At 48.4% G+C, this 17,082-nt stretch overlaps 1 protein-coding gene across 1 annotated transcript; it reads right to left on the bottom strand.

Annotated features, from left to right (window-relative positions):
* Positions 1-845: 845 nt before the first annotated feature.
* Positions 846-16,809, bottom strand: SART1 (spliceosome associated factor 1, recruiter of U4/U6.U5 tri-snRNP). Its single transcript, XM_080985973.1, has 20 exons — positions 16,385-16,809; positions 13,664-13,718; positions 13,183-13,238; positions 12,022-12,148; positions 10,731-10,836; positions 10,339-10,416; positions 10,075-10,174; positions 9,353-9,498; positions 8,655-8,861; positions 7,469-7,590; positions 7,056-7,219; positions 5,633-5,763; positions 4,542-4,712; positions 3,868-3,978; positions 3,109-3,196; positions 2,795-2,885; positions 2,442-2,577; positions 1,993-2,082; positions 1,590-1,711; positions 846-1,108 (listed from the first exon to the last, which is right to left on the bottom strand). The coding sequence occupies exons 1-20, from the start codon at positions 16,755-16,757 to the stop codon at positions 1,090-1,092; spliced, it is 2,493 nt and encodes an 830-aa protein (XP_080842099.1). The 5' UTR covers positions 16,758-16,809; the 3' UTR covers positions 846-1,089.
* Positions 16,810-17,082: the final 273 nt, after the last annotated feature.

The raw sequence follows: 17,082 nt of genomic DNA, 5'->3' as shown, positions 1-17,082 counted from the left end.
GAAATGGTCTCTTTGAACGGTGGCTGGGTAATAAAATGTTAAAGATGGTTCAAAATAAAGAAATGCAATGCTAATAAGGTCTGAGCAGGCAGTGACTGACCAGCAAAGAGATGTGGGGCTTGAGGTGGATAACTTGATGAACTTGTTAATTAAGCAGTGGCTGTGAAAAGTGTGAACTCTGTGTTGGAGATCATTAGGAAATGAAACAAACTGCCACTATCATAATGCCCCTATACATTCCATGTATGACCACACTTGGGGGGGGGGGATTATGTAGCTTTGGATGATGGGAACTCGAGTTTACCAACATTACAGAGGAATAGGAGGCCTCCTTAGAGTGCACACCAGCCTTCAAGAATCTGGTGCATTCAGATATTGGTGGGACTATTATTCCTGTCAGCCCCACACAGCATAGCATGATGGGAACTGCAGTCCAAGAGTTGCAGAGCAGCAGGTTGACCAAGGCTGCTCTACACTAAATGGCGGCGGCAGCTCTTTCTCAGTCCTGCTTGGGAGAGAACCTGAAGGTTTTCTGCATGCATAGTAGCCCCTCTTGTTCTCCTGCCCTCTGCTGCCAAGCAGCTTTAGATGGAACCAAAGTTGCTGAAGTTCGTACCATTTCAAGTGGAGGCTTACTGGACATTCCCTGACTAAGCCAATTTTCTATATGCAGGGAATGTGCAAGGAGCCGTCAGTCCCATGAGCCTCTTAGCTGCAATCTAAAGTGATAGAGGGGAAGATTATATGTAGCCCAGTGTGTGCTCCCCATTTCATCAGCCACCAAACACAGCATTTTAAACTCTTGTACATACCGGGACAGTAGAAGGAAGAGGCTCAACAGTGAGTGAGGAAGCAGTTACTTTTACTTAAGCTATTTGGTTTCACATATAGATACAAAAAAATGGTGCTAAAAACTCAGCTCCACAACTATATACACCCCTCCCCATATTTCAAAGTGGGGAAGGGACATGATGAACACGTTTCCTTCAGGAAGCAATGGACCTAGGCCCTCTGCGGGGACCCCGACCACAGTTCTGCTCCGCAGAATCCTGAGCAAACATTTCTCTCCGATGCAGAAAGCAAAGACCTTTATTTGGTGATGGTGTTTCTGTTGAGGGAGAAGAGAGAGAAAAACCAGTTAGCAAAAGGCCTGGATGCAGCAAGCAAGAGAGACGCCACCTGCCCACTCCTCCAGAGAATGGAGAAGCTCTTAGCTCCTCTCCCCTAGCAGGGAAAATGAAAGGGGTGGAAACAGCAGCTACAAAGCCAGAATCCATCTGGTTCAAGCCTCAGCCACACGCTTCCTAGTACAGATGGCTTAGAATGCACAGCACACCATGAGCATTTAGTACTGCCCCACTCTCTGCCGATGTGATCTGCAAACTTTTGTGAGGACTGGCTGCTTGAGAGTGACTTGTGGAGATATTTTCAGGACTTTATCAAGGCAGACAGGTGAGCCAAACAGTCAGCTGCAGAGTCGACCACAGAGAAGGCTGTCTCCCTTCTCCTTAGCAGGAAGGATCCCCACCTGGCAGCCCTGTCTCTCTCACACCAGCCCCAAGACATCCCCTCCCCCTGCAATTCCTTACGCATTCATGCTCTTCCCGCTGCCACTGAGCACGATGTAAGGAGTCTTCTGGGCCTTCTGCTTCTCCTGCAGCAAAGCCACCGTGCCCAGAGGGGTGTCGCTGGAGCTCATCTTTTTCAAGAGCTGGAGGAAGAGGAGACAGATCCAATCAGGACCACTTCCCTCACCATCCCTGTACTCCTGCCCTCTGCACAATTCCTCACCCTAGTCGATGTCTCACACACTAATGTAAAGAGGCACATTTCAATGGCTGGTCAAAAGCTACCCCTCCTGAAAGGGGAAATGGGCGCCACACTTCAGCAGGCCCTGGAGAGACCAATCATTTTGGGGAACAGGCAAGTGGGATGGTCTCAGATCCTCCACGCTACTGGAACTGGCCAGTGCCTCCCTTTCCCTTCACTCACCGCCTCCTCGTCTAGTTTCTTCATGCGCCGCTCGGTCTTCATCTTCCCAGAACCCTTCCCGTGGAAGCGGTGAGAGAGCTGTCGGAACGCCTGGAGCAAGAAGAAGACCGGAGGGTTAAACAGCTTCAGCTGGGTTGGCTGCTGCACCTCAAGCAGACCAAGGCTGAGAACTAGGACCACAGATGCCTATTAGTTGAGACTGAGCCAGCCTTGCCCAACCAGGCCCCCCCCCCCCGATGTTTTGGACAGCAGCTTCCACTAACCAGCCAACACACAAAAAAATCTTTTATCAGGCAGCTGCCCTATTGAGAACCAGTTACTCCCTCCTGGAAGTGAGGAAGCTGCTCCGTTAAAACTGCCTTGCTTGGTTTTATTATACCATATGCATAGTATACCACAATATAAGCCATCTATACCAGAAGAGGGCTGATAGCCCTGCCTAGTAGTACCTCTTTGGGTGTGAGTTTGCGCCCAGTCTCATCTACATATTCTATTTTCACGTCTGGCTTGTAACCGTCTTTCTCCTTGAAGTCCTGAGTGAAGCCCCGGTATTCTTCACGCCGGCTGTATTTGTCATCAATGGCCCTGTAAGGAGGAGGGAACAGAGCAGCCTTAACCTCACTGGTCCAGCCTGGCAAATACAGAGTCTTCAGCTCTGCTGGTTTAGCCACGTCTAGAAATTTCCTACCCCAGGCTATCAGGTTCCAGGGATGTCCCACCTCCACCCTTTGAAGCATCTCTGCCTGCCTGATTTGGCACTGGAGAGCCAGGAGCTCCTTCCCCCACCCAACAAGCCACTCACATTTTGTCCTCAATGCAGTAGACTGCCGATGGCAGCGACTTATTGGGTGCCTTCACTCTTGCCACCTTCTGTACGGTAGTCTCCAGCAAGCCTAGTGAGGAGGAGGAGAGAGAAAGAAAATGGACTTGCAATATCCTACTCATGCAGCCCTCTTGGAGGAAGAGTGCCAGCGGACACGAAATGCAGACGGAGCCCCCTCCTCTACACCAATGGAAGGCTGACCAACACACAGGCCTGCAGGTGGAAGGCTCTGGACAACCCTTCACCCTCCACACACACACACACACACACATACACACACACACAGCCCTTACCTTTGTTTTGGCAGAGCATAAGAGCAGCCGCCAGGCCCCTGTTCACAATGGGCTCCTCGTCCAAGATGGTGGTGGAGGATGCTGAGAACTGCATAACAAAACAAAACAAACAAAAAAAAAAGAAGAAGAAGAAGGGGGGGGATCATGCTCAGTTCACCCCGCCTGTACTGACCCACTGGAATTTAGACTCCAGCAGATGCCTTCAGCACATTTGGGTGGGAAATCCCTTGGAATCCCAGTTACAGAAAGGAATGTATATCTTAGTGGAATCCGACTGAAGACACCACACACTGTTTGCTGTTCTCTCCTTTGAATTTGGAGCCCACAGGGAAATTCCTCTCACCTGATCCTCAGTTGTATCCAGATCAATAACTTCAGGAAGTAGTTGCTGAACTTCTAAGCTGATGGACAACTGCACATTATACACTTGGTAGCTACATCTGCACTAGCAGCTTAGAAACGTTCGAGCCGTAACAGGAATTATAATGTATTAGAAATCTAAACCGCAATGTTTTGTTACCCCTGCAGGATGGTGTACACGGTTACTGCCGGTGGTTCTATGATTTCATATCTAGCTTTTCTTTAAATTCATGAACTGGGTTGGAGGTTTTATATTCTATATCTTGTCAAGGCCTCTGGGCTCACTGCCGCTGCTGGCAAGAAGGGGAAGGGGTGCCAGTCCTAAACTGGCTGCCAAGGAATCTTAGAGCGCCAGCCTGGAACACACACATCCCACATACACACAAAAGGCAAACTCACATCCTGCTGCTGTTTTTCCTCGTCCAGGTTGACAGTGCTCCAGCCGATGTTCTCCTCCCCGTCTGAGTCTGAGCCCCCATTTGCTGACCTCTCGTCATCTCGCTCAAAATCCTGAGAGGGGATAAAGGGAGGAGGAGGAGGAGACTGTGTTACAAGCCAGGGGAAGAGCAACTGATTGGCATGCAGAAGGGACAAAACCCCAATGGCAGATGGACTCAACTCTAAGACAACTTCTCATGTTATGGTCTTCCCTTGCACTTTATTTAATTTCATAAAATGTATATACCGTTTGCTTGTTAAAAAAACCCTCAAAGCAGTTACAAAGAACATAACAATACCTGTAAAAACAGTTAAACAGAGCTATTTAAAACACTGAAATAATAATGAAAACCAGCAATGAACTAAAAACAGGTTAGACCACACTTCCGCATTCACTCCTTTGAGGATTCCCCTGCCCCCTTTTTTACAATCAAGCGGTGCGTACATTTTATGGAATAAATGAAAACTATCTCACAGCAGTGAGTTCCAGAAATTAACGCTGCACTGTGTGAAGAGCCATGGCTATGTCAGACAGCTGCTTCTTGGAACACAATACTGGGAGGGGGTGCTGGTTAGCAATTCCACTTGGGTCTCATCTGCACTGACCAGGCCAGCATCCCTTAGAGGCTTATTACCATGAGCTCTTCCTGGTCCTCGCGGTTGCCGGCCAGCCCGTAGGTGGGGATCTCACCCAGCGTGCGGCAGAACTCGGAGGTGGCGTTGAAGACTATGGCCCCCTTCCGCTCCAGCTCATCGTCGTCCTCTTGGCTTCGGCTGGTCTCCAGCTTCTTCACTATTTCTATGACCTGAAAAGTTGACAGGCAGGGGAGGGTTAGTAACACTGGAGAAGAGGTAGCTAGGGTCCAAAGGCCTCCAGGAGGCTGTCTGGAAAATGGGAGAGTACTTAGGGGTCGAAGAAAGTGAGATCCATTTGTGGGCACACTGAACACCTTTACGGAATTATGTGACTATGGTGCAGTGCTTAGTGTCAGACCACGACCTGGGCAACCAGGGATCCACACTTGGCAATAAAGCTCACTGGTTGACCTTGAGCTCAGTCGCTGCCTCACGGCCTACCCTACCTCATAGGGTTGTTGTGGGGATTACACGAGGAAGGGGAAAAACATATACACCACAATGAGCTCCTTGGAGAAAACGGTGGCACGTAAAAGCCATAAATAAACAAAATAAACAATACACTGCTTCCAATCAAGCACAAATCTGTTTGGCCTGATAGTTATATGCATGCATTGAATCCTAACAACAACAACAACAACAACAACAACAACAACAACAACTTATTACTTGTACCCCGCCCATCAGACTGGGTTGCCCCAGCCACTCGGCAGCTTCCAGCAGAATGTAAGAGAATACACAATACATCCAACATTAAAAGCTCCCCAATAAAGTAAAACGAATATGCTTTGGATGTTCCAGCAGCATTAAGCTCTCTAGCAAAGGGGGTGGCGGTGGGACTGAAGTTTCTGAGTTCCAAATGCAATATGTTTTTTCCCCTATCTATTTTTGTGTTTGTTCTGAAATTATATTTTTTTTAAAAAAACGACCTTCGGGAAATGGTCTCAGAAGCTTATGCAGAGGTATATTTGGTGGCTACCCAGGCCCCATGGCACCCACACTTCTCCTTGCCCTTGAGGTGCCAAGGAGAACCTCTTGCCGCTTTACAAGGTCAGCCTCTGTGGCAGCTGGATCCCCTCCGCTTCCTCACCTTCTCCCCACTGTCCTTCAGCTGCTGGATCTGCCGCAGCTTCCGCCCCTTTTCCAGCTGCTTCTGCAGCTCCAGTTCCGCCTCATCCTCCTCCAGGGCAGCAGGAGAGTCAGGGCCTGCGAGAGCGTCTTCTGCCAGAAAGAGGGGGAGAAAAGGAGGCGAAAAGGTCTTATTTCCACAGTGTTTCACCCTGGATTCCCCACCCTCGCGCTCAGAAAGATCTGCCTCCCAATGGACCATGGCCTTTATCCCTCACCCCCAAGTTTCTAGGTTCAGCCTTCCCGCAACCTCGCACCCTCCAAATATTTTGGACTACCAACTCCCCCTTTCATTTTCATTTCACTTTTAATTTGTATGCCACCTTTCTACACTGCTGTTATACACAACACAGTTTACAAGCCTGTTGAAACAAAATGTAAAAAGAAAGAGCACACATCCTAGAACAATCCAACCCAATGCAAATAAGTCATAATGGGGAAAAATGATTTTACAATAACCTATCAAATAATGTAATATTCAATAATCCATTTAGAATACAGGCAACTCCCTATTTGCGCATGAACCACTAACGCCTGTGCTGTTTTGGCCACCACAAGGGGGCAGGGCTGGAATGGGGGGGGGGAGGAATGGAGCAGGGGCAGAATGGGGCAGCCCCCACGTAAATGTGGAGTAGCCTGCATAATAAGATGGACCTTCAAGGTACGGTATCCAAAAATTATAATTAAATCAAAATTCACTCTCAACAATTGCAACAAATCATTATTAGACTATAATAAATAAAAATAACAGAAAAGTAACTATACATAAAATACTATATAACAAGATAGGTTATAAAATTACTCCCATCAGCAAAACTGTGTTGGCCGGGGCTAACTAGCTGGTAGTCCAAAACCTCTGAAGGGAGCAAGGTTAAGGCAGGCTATGCCAGAGCCAGTGTTTCAGTTTATGGGGCAGATAAGGCCAAGGGAATGTGGCCCTCTACCTGAAACAGGTTCTCCATCCCTGTTGTAAATCAACCCAAACACCATTGGAAGTCAAACGGAATCCATTCCGGCAGTTCGTTCGACTTCCACAACGTTCGAAAACCAAAGCGCAGCTTCTGATTGGCTGCAGGAAGCTCCTGCAGCCAACTGGAAGCCACAGAAGCTCCATTGGAGGTTTGGCTTCCAAAAATAGTTCGCAAACCGGAACACTCACTTCCGGGTTTGTGGTGTTTGGGAGCCAAAATATTTGATAACTAAGCTGTTCGAAAACCAAGGTATGACGGTACAGAGGTTTTTTCAATTGTGTAAAAAAAACACCACAGGTCTAAAATGAAGAAAATAAAACACAGACACCTTCAGCCAATCCTTTATGCACTTTCCTTTGAGAATGCCTCTAACCCCTCTCTTTCGGCCACCCAATCATCCCAAAGCAGACTCACCATCCTCACTGCTGATCTCCATTCTCTCCACCCGAATGTCGTCTGACTGGGGCAACTGCTCTGAAGCTCCATTCCTGGCACATTCCGTGTAGCCCTCACCATCCTCCTCCTCCTCTTCTTCCTCCACCACGGCAGTCTTCCTCCTCCTCCCCCGGCCACGAGCCCTAGAGAGCCATTGCAGGGGAGACATTGAGCACAGGAAGCAGTTCTCTGCCCCAGAGGTGATGCGATCACAAGCTGTGGCACCCCAGACCTAGCACGGAGACACTTCTTGGGCAGAGGGGTCTAGGAGGGATAAACCCCCTGCCTGCTCACCAACTGAGGTAACACGCGAGGTGGGAAGCAGCACTCAAGAGCCACGGAAGACTTCTGCAGCCCCTCCCCTGCTCAGCCAGCCCCATTCTGCCCGTTACCTGGAACCAAAGTCCCTCTCGCTGTCCATGCTGCTCAGTGGCAGGAGATCGTCAGCCTTCACTGGCTTCTCCTTCTTGCGGATCTTCTTCACCCGTCGCTTTGTCTTCTTGAAAGTGACGTTCTATGGCAAGGAGCAAAAGCATCAAAAAGCAAGCCCAGGCCTGTGGGAGAGCTGCAGGTCTGCCCTCCTGCACTCATACAAGACTCTCCCACCCCAAAGGCCTTCTGCTACTCAAGGCTATAAAGCGAAGTCCTTGGGCCCAACATGCTTCTGGCATTCCCATCTTGAATTCTGGGCTAAGCTCCCAAGGGGAAAGAGCTCAGTTTCCTTAGGAAAGGAGTTTGCCACATGGTGTGGAGGAAGGCAAGCCATTTATACGGACGTGAATATTTGATGCAGTTGAATGCAAAGCTTGGAACGTGTGCAGAGGTTTTGTGACCAAGATGATCCAAGGGCCTGGAAACAAAGTCTTATGAGGAATGGTTGAGGGAGCTGGGGATGTTTAGCATGGAGCAGAGGAGAATGAGAGGAGATAGGATAGCCACCTTCAAATATCTAAAGGCCTTTCACATGGAACAAGCTTGCTTTCTGTGTATCTGGAGGGAAGGACCCAAAGCAATAGATTCAAAGGGGATTCTGACTAAACATTAGGAAGAACTTTCTGATGGTAAGAGATGTTTGACAATGGGAATGGACTACCTCCAAAGGCTTTTAAGCAGAGGTTGGATGGCCATCTTTCAGAGATTATTTAGCTGTGATTCCTGCACTGCAGTGGTGAAACTTTGGCTCTCTTCCAACTCTACAATTCTATGGGCTGATGTCCAGAAAGTGAGGGTACATTTGCATTTTTCTACACTTCCTGACTGCAACAAACCATTTATTCATCCCCTCCCACTGCAAAGGCCAGAGCTAAGGGAAGGAGACTCGGGAGAGGAGACCTCTCCACTCCAAAGGCTTCCTGATGTTCCTCCATTCTTGTGCCCTGCTGCTGACAGCCTGTTGAGACCTCCCTTTCCCCCTCTTGACTTTTCTCACAACAGGAACTTTCCCCCTTGCCTCTGATCTTCCAGGGTCCAGGACACCTGCTCTTTCCTCCAGCCTAAGTTCCTAGGACTAAGAGCTGTGGACAAAAACACTCAAGGAACCCCCAAGAACCACATGAGGATAGAGGATCCCTGCCTTACCATCTCCTCTGGCGAGAAGTATTCTGAAGCCAGGCGGAGGCCCGGCACATCCAGGGTCTGAGCCCGGTTGTGTAGGCTGTCCCGGATCTGCTGCAGCTCCCGCTCCCAAGACCCGTCCGCCATCCCCACCGAGTCCAGCTTGAAGGACTTCTTCTTCTCCCCTTCAATCTCTTCATCGTACTTGGATAGGACACTCTTGTGCTTGTACTGGAGACAGAGAAAAAAGAAGGGATCAGAGGAGAGAGTGGGGATTCACCAATGTGAGAGGAGCTCCAGGGGCCTGGAACAAGAAGGGGCTGGTGGGCAAAGCCGAGGGACTTGCCAGGAGGCTTAAGAGCAGCAACACTTGAAATATCCCAAGCCTGCCAGCAAGTCACTTCCTCCCAACACTCGAGCCTGACCCCTTCGTCCTGATATACGGCTGTGGGCTGTAGATGCTGTCCTTGGGCAACCTGAGCTACTACAGAGGGAGGGAAATATATATCTGTACCCAAACCTGGTGCCCTCTGTATGCTTTGGGCTTCCAGGTCCCATACAGTTGTGCTGCCTGGGGCTGATGCAAGCTGCAGCCCAAAACAGCTCCGGGACAGCTCTATCCACTGCTGCCATGCCACGCCTATTTTTCTATCCCAATGCTTTATTCTGTATATTCTGCCTGGTTCCCTCCCATAAACAACAAAACAAGGAAGCTCCCTTACAAGCACCATGTCGTCCACGCTCTCCTCTTCCTCATAGGGCTTGTATTCCGGCTTCTTCTTGCGCAGCTCCACGTTCTTCTTGGCTTTCTCATTGTCCACTATGTTGACGTTCACCAGCACATCGCCACCCTCCTCCTCCAAGACTCCTAAAAGGAAGCTGGCAGTCAGCTTGAAGTCAGCCACTTCACAACACAACTCTTTCTGATGCTGCTAACAATTGTTGAACCCGAACCCTGTCTCATTGGACGCCGACCTAGACCCTCCCCTTGTACATAAGGACCTGCTCGCCATGCTCTTTACTGCTGCCCTTTCAGAGATCTCCTCCCATTGGAAAGACCCCAAAGGTCCATCTCTGGCAGGGTGGGCAAGGGGAAAGTGCAGAAGGGTGGAAATGCCTTTATTTTGAACAGAGTGAATATGTAGAATAAATCTCAAATGGACTTCTGCTAGCTCAACAGGGCTTCCCCCTCCCCATGCCCCCTCTCAAAATTGGCTTGGGGGAAGGTCAGGAGAACCCCCCAGAACATATATGAGAGAGAGAGAGAGAGAGAGAGAGAGAGAGAGAGAGAGAGGGAGAGAGAGAGAGGGAGAGGGACACAGCACACATACGTTTGTGACTGCATGTGTACAAGTGTGGGGGCAAGAGTTGCAGCCTGCAACCTGGTCACTGGGTGGAAAAGCCAGAGGACAACCCAAGAGTGTTGCAATCTCTGTCCCCCCACCTTTGTCCTTGAGCGTCAGGATGACTGTCTTCCCTTCCTGGAAGGAATCAATGGTGTGCTCTACTGTCAGACCCTTCAAATCCCGTGAGCTGTAGCTCACCTGCAGGGAAGAATATTAAAAGCAGCAATCAGAACAGCCCAAGCAATCATCATGTTTCATACAATTCTATTATTGTAACTGAAGATTCTATCCCTTTGATGGGATGCTCTGTTGGGACATGAACCCAACTCATGTCTGTGAGCTTGTGGGATTGCTCTCCTCACCTTCTTATTCTGCCCAAATTCCTCCTCCACGAGGCTGCTGACGCCAAACTCCTGATCCATCTCTTCCAAGAGCTTGGCCTGTTGCAGAAAAGAATACAAAACATGGAGTACAGCTCTAGATAGGACACACTGAGAGGAAAGGAAGGTGTGGAGGTAGGGAAAGTACATGTCCAGTAGTTTGGGCAAAGCAAATGCATGGAGGAAAGGAGTTAGCATTAAGGACAGGTGAACTGGCTCCCTCTCTCCACCATGCCAGGAGTGCAGGACAGAATGCTGTCTGCCAAATTTCCTGAAGGATGGCACAGGAATTGAATAGTACAACAGGCTCCCCACCCCCACCTCCCATCAAAGTACAGTCAGCTCTCCAGGGTCTCAAAGGGGGCAATACCAACCCTCTTCTCAGCCATATCCTTCTCCAGCTGCAGCTTCCGACTTCTTTCAATCCAGGCAGCGGTGTCATCGAGCCAGGGGTCATCTTCGCCAAGCGACTTGATCTTCCTGAGGGCAGGAAACCAGAAGAACACCCTGCTCAAAGATGATCACCCCAAGGATTCCCCAGTCACCCCAAAGATTTGAATGAGACCCTAAGTTTTCACCAAAGACAGGGTGGAACAGGAGTGCAAGAAGAGGACTTGGAGGAATGTGGCGTTAAATTAAAGCTTAACAATGAGCTAAGTCAGCTAGGGGACTTCACAAACCTAGAACAGAGTGAAAACCCAGCCAACTTTCCTTTAAGTGCTAGGCAGAGACCTTCTTTATTGTTACCAACTGCATTTCTGTATAAAATATCTGCCTGAAAAACAGTCTTCATTTCTTAAGCCCACAAAATGACTTCAGTTCAGTAACAAGAACCGCAGTTAGTAATAAGAAGCCATTGATTATTATTATTTTTTAAATGACATGGCAAGTTTGGAGAACTGCAGCCATCAAACAACTCCACAGAAGGACTTACTGATTCAAGCTGGAATCTGATGAAGAACTTTTCCTAGGGAACTAGAAGCCATCAATCTGCTGCTTAATCTCAGAAAGACTTCTCAGTGAAACTTTTTTTTTAACAGGTGGTTCATCGTATTCATTCGGGATTTTGTGTGTTTGTAAAATGCTAGTACTGTTGATTTTATGTATTAGCATTATATAGATACAATTCTTCTAAAGTCTTTATTTAGTGTGCTTTCTGCTCACTTTACTACAGCTGCATCCACCTGCACAGAGTTGGCTAACTGTTAATTATTTTTGCATTAGTTTTAAAAGCTGTTCGTTAATAAGTTGCCATCAAGTAATTTCCAGTTAAAGCAGAATACAAACATATTAAACAACTAAACAACTCAGAAAAGCAGCTTAAATGATGAAATTGCCAACCACTGGAGTAAGGAGTCAGCCAAGCTGGAAACCTGACCTGCTAGTAGATGAGAGTAGGAGATCTAGGTCAGTGCCTCAAAGGAGATGTCCCTTTCCAAACAAAAGCAGAGATATCCCTCACCAGAAAAAACTGAGGGCAAAATAACCAGGTAGGCCAAAATGGTGCCCTCCAAAGGCTGCGGGACTCCAGCTCCCAGCAGCCTTGGCCAATATGGCAAGTGATTAGGATGATGGGAGTTGAAGTCATACACACACACACACACACACACACACACACTGTTACATCTTTGATTTAGATGGAGCAGCTGAAAATGGAAATGGTACCCCAGTTTCTGGTTCAGGAGCCTCTTTTCCTTGGCAGCAGCAAGCTTCTCCCGGATCTCCTCTCGCTGCTTCAACACTATTGGGTTGATGACCTCAGCTGCCACAGGGTCCTCCTTGCTGCCAGTTTCTGCAGGGCGGAGAAAAACCTGAGGTTATCAAAGGGCCATGGAGGATGGGAAGATGGCTGCCTTAGAAACAGTAGAGCTCCTCAGTCTTCTCTTTTTAAAAATAGGTAACTGGACTAGGATGGAGGAAACCTCTTCTTACAAGAGTCCACTGGGTTCGCAGCAGTACCCAAGTTCTGAGCCCCCAGTAGCTAAGGCTTACTCGACCCTGAGATGGTAAATTGCACCACTTCAGAATGTACTGGCTCTTCAAGGAAGACGAGAACCACCTTAAAATGGAGCCTCCAAGTCACATCCCTTAAGGAGACCATGGTATCAAAAGCACTGGCAGGACAAACAGGGAAAGACTCCCTTTGTCTGGTTCCAGGTACAGATCCCCACCCCCCACCCCCGGATCTAGGCCCTACACAGCAACTAAGGAGGCAAAGAAAATCCCCCAAGCACCAGCCCCACAAGCGTTGATCAACCATCTTTTACTTTCACCTTGTTTTATTTCTGAGAAAGGCAGGCTAGGAACTCGGCTATGAAGGCAGGGGGACGGAGAGAACCTTCAGCACTCCCCACAGCCTCCCCACCCCACCCTATTTGCTCAGCTAATTATTTATTGCATTTCTATCCCACCTTTTTCTTCAAAAAAGTTCAATGATGTGTTTGTGGTTCTCCCCCTCCTCATCTTATCCTCACAACCACCTTGCGAGGGAGATTAGGCTTAGAGACGGTGACTGGCCCAAGGTCACCCAGTGAGCTTCATGGCTGAGCAGGGATTTGAACTCTGGCCTCCCAGGTCCTAATCCGACACACTAACCACTACACTACACTAGGACATGTGAGAAGCCTGGGCAACCAACAGAGCCACAGTGCGTGGGCTAGTGTTCCCCTTTAACCAGCAGGCCATGCTTCCTCTTGCTTTAGCAGCCAGCAGCGGGGAGGCAAAAATCCTGGAAGGTACAGCAGCAGCAGAGGAACACCAAGGGCTTTTCTCTAAATGGAGTCTGAGGCCATGAAGCCATGTGGCACAGAAACCGGAATCACTCACCCTTTTTGACAGAATTGATCTCCAAAGGCTTCAGCCCAAGTTTAGCCCGAAGCTTGCTGTCGAGAGAAAGGCAGAAATATCAAACCCTGCTCAGCAAGTCACAATGGCTCCATTGTCTATGCAGCAACTTCCTGCTTCTCCAGAGATCACTTTGGGGAGTTTTCTGCCCAGCTCCAAGTTAGCAGCTCTCTCTTTTTTTTCTTCAATAATTTTTTGTTATTTTCCTTACACAACCATTCTTACAGTACATTAATCAACATATAAACCTTTTTGCTCTGCTGAGCTTGTGACTTCCCTCCTTCCCTTCAGCTGGTATCCCTTATCAAATCCAGTCGAGTATTTTAATCCGAGTTAGCAACTCTCAAATGCGCCAGTTTTAATTAGTCAGCCCTGCACAAGAGCCAGCTCTCAAAAGATCACAGCAGGAGGCATTTTCAAAACTACAGGGATACAGAAAGACATCAGGCTCTGTCGCACTCACTTTGTCTCCTCAATGCTGAGGGAAGCATCTCCCGAGCTAGACTTTGGACCGACAACTGTTAGGGAATAAAGACAGAGAGAAGTTTGGTTAGCTAAAGCGGAAAAAAATATTTAGTCCAAGCTATGAACGTTCTTGCATTTCTCCCACCATGTTTAGATTCCAACCTTCTTCAAAGGCAGTCAGGATGGGATTTACATGGGGTGGTGGGTGGGGAGTTATTGTTTTGTTTGCTATTGTGTTATGTCTTTTGTGTTTCTGTATTTTAAATTGCCCTGTGATCCTTGGATGAAGGGTGATTTATAAATATAACTAATTTTTTTGTTGGCATCCATTTGCCTCAAGAGATAATAATGGAGTGCACTTTTGGGGGTGAAGCCAAACCACTGCACTAGCAGCACCAAGGTGAAATAACAACAATAACAACAACATAGTGACACAGTGCTTTGAAGCCCAGGTGGTCAGGACTTCAAAGAACAGTGTGGGGCTGTTTGAAAGCCATTTTGCAAGCAACACTACGTTACCCTTTGAACCTCCCAAGCATGGGGCAGTTTGCAAAAGGGCTTTCACACATCACTGCACTGAGCTTTCACTGTACATGCCTTGTGCTCACAACCAACATAGAATCAAATCCCACCCCCATCAGTTGATGTCCCCTTCCATTCCAGTGATGTCAGCTGACTGACAAGTGTGTATTTTTTAAATGGCCTCACAGGTTCTCGATCTCTGCTCCAATGCAGCTGACAATAAAACAACATTTAACATATTTAAGAAAATGAAGCGGGGCTAGTGACTAACAACTGGAGCGGGGGCTTTGAGTAAAATGTCATCTCTATGGTCCTCAGATGTTCCTACTGCTCTTCTTTATCCAAAAGTATTATTAAATATAATACTTTTGTACTCTGTGGGACAGACACCCCTGAAAAGCATGCTTAAGATTGTAGACATGCATTCCCTGCTTAACTCCTGTCCCCCAGAATTCACTTCAAATGGCCCTCTTTCGAAGCCAGCACATGCAGGGCTGCAATAGGGCACTCTGACCCTATCCAGGCTCACAGTCTGCCTGAATTCAATGTCAGGAGAAACCTCTTACAGCCATGCAAATGAACACAGGGACACCTAACATGTCATTCTCTTTCCTGATCATTAAGCATTACCCAAAGCACAAGAATTCTCATGATATATATCTACAAGAACACAGAATTGATATAAAATAGCCCTCCCCAACCTGGTGTCCTCCAGACATTTTGGACTACAATTCCCATAAGCCCCAGACAGCCATAATCAAAGATGACATCAGTTTTAGCCCACAACACAGAAGGTTGCCTTTTGCCAGGTCAGGCCACAGGTCCATCTTGCACTGAACAGCAGGGGCTTTCCAGGGATTCAGACTCGGGGACCCAATTAATACTCAAGGTACATCTCCAATAACTGATAATGCGCCATGTTCTTCTAAGGCATAAACCCCCAGCCTCCTGGCTTTTAAATCAGTTGAGGACTGGGTTATTGCAGAGCAAATACTGTATTGTGTACAGACTTCCAAGGAAGAAGCCATATTCAGTCTGCTGCAACAAACACAAGGGTTTTGTGACAAATTAAAAGATTAACAAGCACATTACCCTTATTAATTTTTGTGGATTGGAATCCACTTCACTAGGTACGTATTGACAGGGAGTGAAGAGCCTTTGTGTGTAACTGGGAAGGGAAGAAACTCGGGAAGTGATGCTTGGTGATCCAAGCACATTCCTATTTTCTACCAGTGAAGTGTTGGAATCTGTTAGCTCTGCTGCAACAAAGGAATACAGAAAACTGTATTGCAGTCTTCACCAACCTGGTTGGTTTGGACTACAATACCACCAGGCCAATGGGAGTTGTGGAGACCCAAACATCTGGAGGGCCCTGGGCATTGGCTCACCTTTCTTCATGCAAAGCGTATGCTCTACCACAGAGCTAAAGTCTTTCCTCACTGTATTTGGTGGCATTTACTCCCAGATAAAGATGAGTAGGCCTTACTCTTCCTCCCCCGTCCCACCCTTTCCCAGGGTGTAAAGCAGTGATAGCCCTCATGGTGGTATCCAGATGTTATTAGGCTACAGTTCACAGTTCGTGACCATTGGCCCTGGTGTAAAGGAAACTGGTTCATTTGAATCTCCTTGCTTATTATTTGGCTGCTCAGATATCTATCCCTCCACCCCAGGAACTCAAGAGTGGCATGTAAGGTCCCCAAAATGGACCTTTCAACCATCACCTGAGGCCCCTTTTCATTAATCTACTTGTTGGGAAGTGTGGTGGGTGGCAGCATGAGAACAGGGCCTTTCCAGTGGTGGCTCCCCATTTGTGAAATGCTGGGGGGGGGCTCGTCTGGTGACATCACTACATATCTTCGGGCACCCGGTGAATACAATCCATTTTAACCCAGGCATTTGGCTTTCAATTATCTACAGCGGCTTTGAGTGGGTAGGTGAGATGTTTCCATCCTGCCTTTTTAAAAACAAGATGCCTCTTTTATATTTTTTTGAGGTTTTGTTTGTTTGGGCTGGTTTTTTTATCGTATGTGATCCTTCATGTATTTCAAGTCACTTTCAGTTACCTTAGTGCGGGACGGGGAAAAAGCGACCAACACATTTAACAAATAATGACAATAAAAAAAACTCGTTGCCGTTTTGAGTATCGGAGTGGGCCGGACCCCCCCCCCCCCGCCTTCCCTTGCCCATTTTCCCCCACCTGAGCTTTGGGCGGCTTCATATCCTTCGTCGCGCTTCTCCCGCTTGATCCGCCTCCCCACCTCGCCTTCCTGGCTCCCGCCAGCGGCAGCACGGCTTCCCCGGGAAGAGGAGGAGGAGGCGGTAGCGGTGGCCGCCTCATCCCCGCCGCTCCGCCGGCTGCTCCGTTCGCCCCGGCTCCGGCTCCGCTTGCTCCGCCGCTCGCTCCCGTTGTTGCTGCCGCCGCCGCCGCTGCTCCGATGCTTGTGCTTCTTGTGCTCGCGGTGGCGGGACGACGACGACGACGAAGTCCCGGTGCCACCGGTGCCGGAGGCAGGAGGCGGAGGTTCTTCGGAGGTCTCGCCCCGCTCCCGGTGCCGCTTCGACGAACCCATGGTCGCGGCTGGACGCTGAGAAAATGGCGTCTCCGCGAGCCAGCGGCTCAGGTGAGTGGCACTTCCTGGTTACCGGCGCTCCACTTCCGGGTTAAACGCGGTGCTTCCGGCCGGCGTGAATAGGCATCCGGCGCTGGCTTTGGGCGAGAGCAGAGAGTTCCGGCGATGGGTCAAGGGGGCTTGTTTAGTCGGGTGCGAAGGTGTGGATTCATTTGCTGTTTTAAAAATCATTATTTGTTGATATCCCTATTCTCAAACCTTTATTGTGTACAAGATTCCAATGGGGTTCAATACAAAAAAAATAATAATCCTGCATCTAACACTT

The sequence above is a fragment of the Podarcis pityusensis genome (genome assembly GCF_964106645.2).
Source record: "Podarcis pityusensis genome assembly, chromosome: 16".
Taxonomy (NCBI): domain Eukaryota; kingdom Metazoa; phylum Chordata; class Lepidosauria; order Squamata; family Lacertidae; genus Podarcis; species Podarcis pityusensis.
This window is presented reverse-complemented; position numbering and strand designations above follow the sequence as displayed.

Excerpts from the sequence above, each read along its gene's own strand:
- SART1 (XM_080985973.1), bottom strand. The coding sequence starts at position 16,757 with ATGGGTTCGTCGAAGCGGCACCGGGAGCGGGGCGAGACCTCCGAAGAA. Across the intron at positions 8,862-9,352 it reads GCGTGGACGACATGGTGCTT|TACAAGCACAAGAGTGTCCT; the intron begins GTAAGGGAGCTT and ends CTCTGTCTCCAG. Across the intron at positions 1,712-1,992 it reads AGAAACTAGACGAGGAGGCG|CTCTTGAAAAAGATGAGCTC; the intron begins GTGAGTGAAGGG and ends CTCTTCCTCCAG.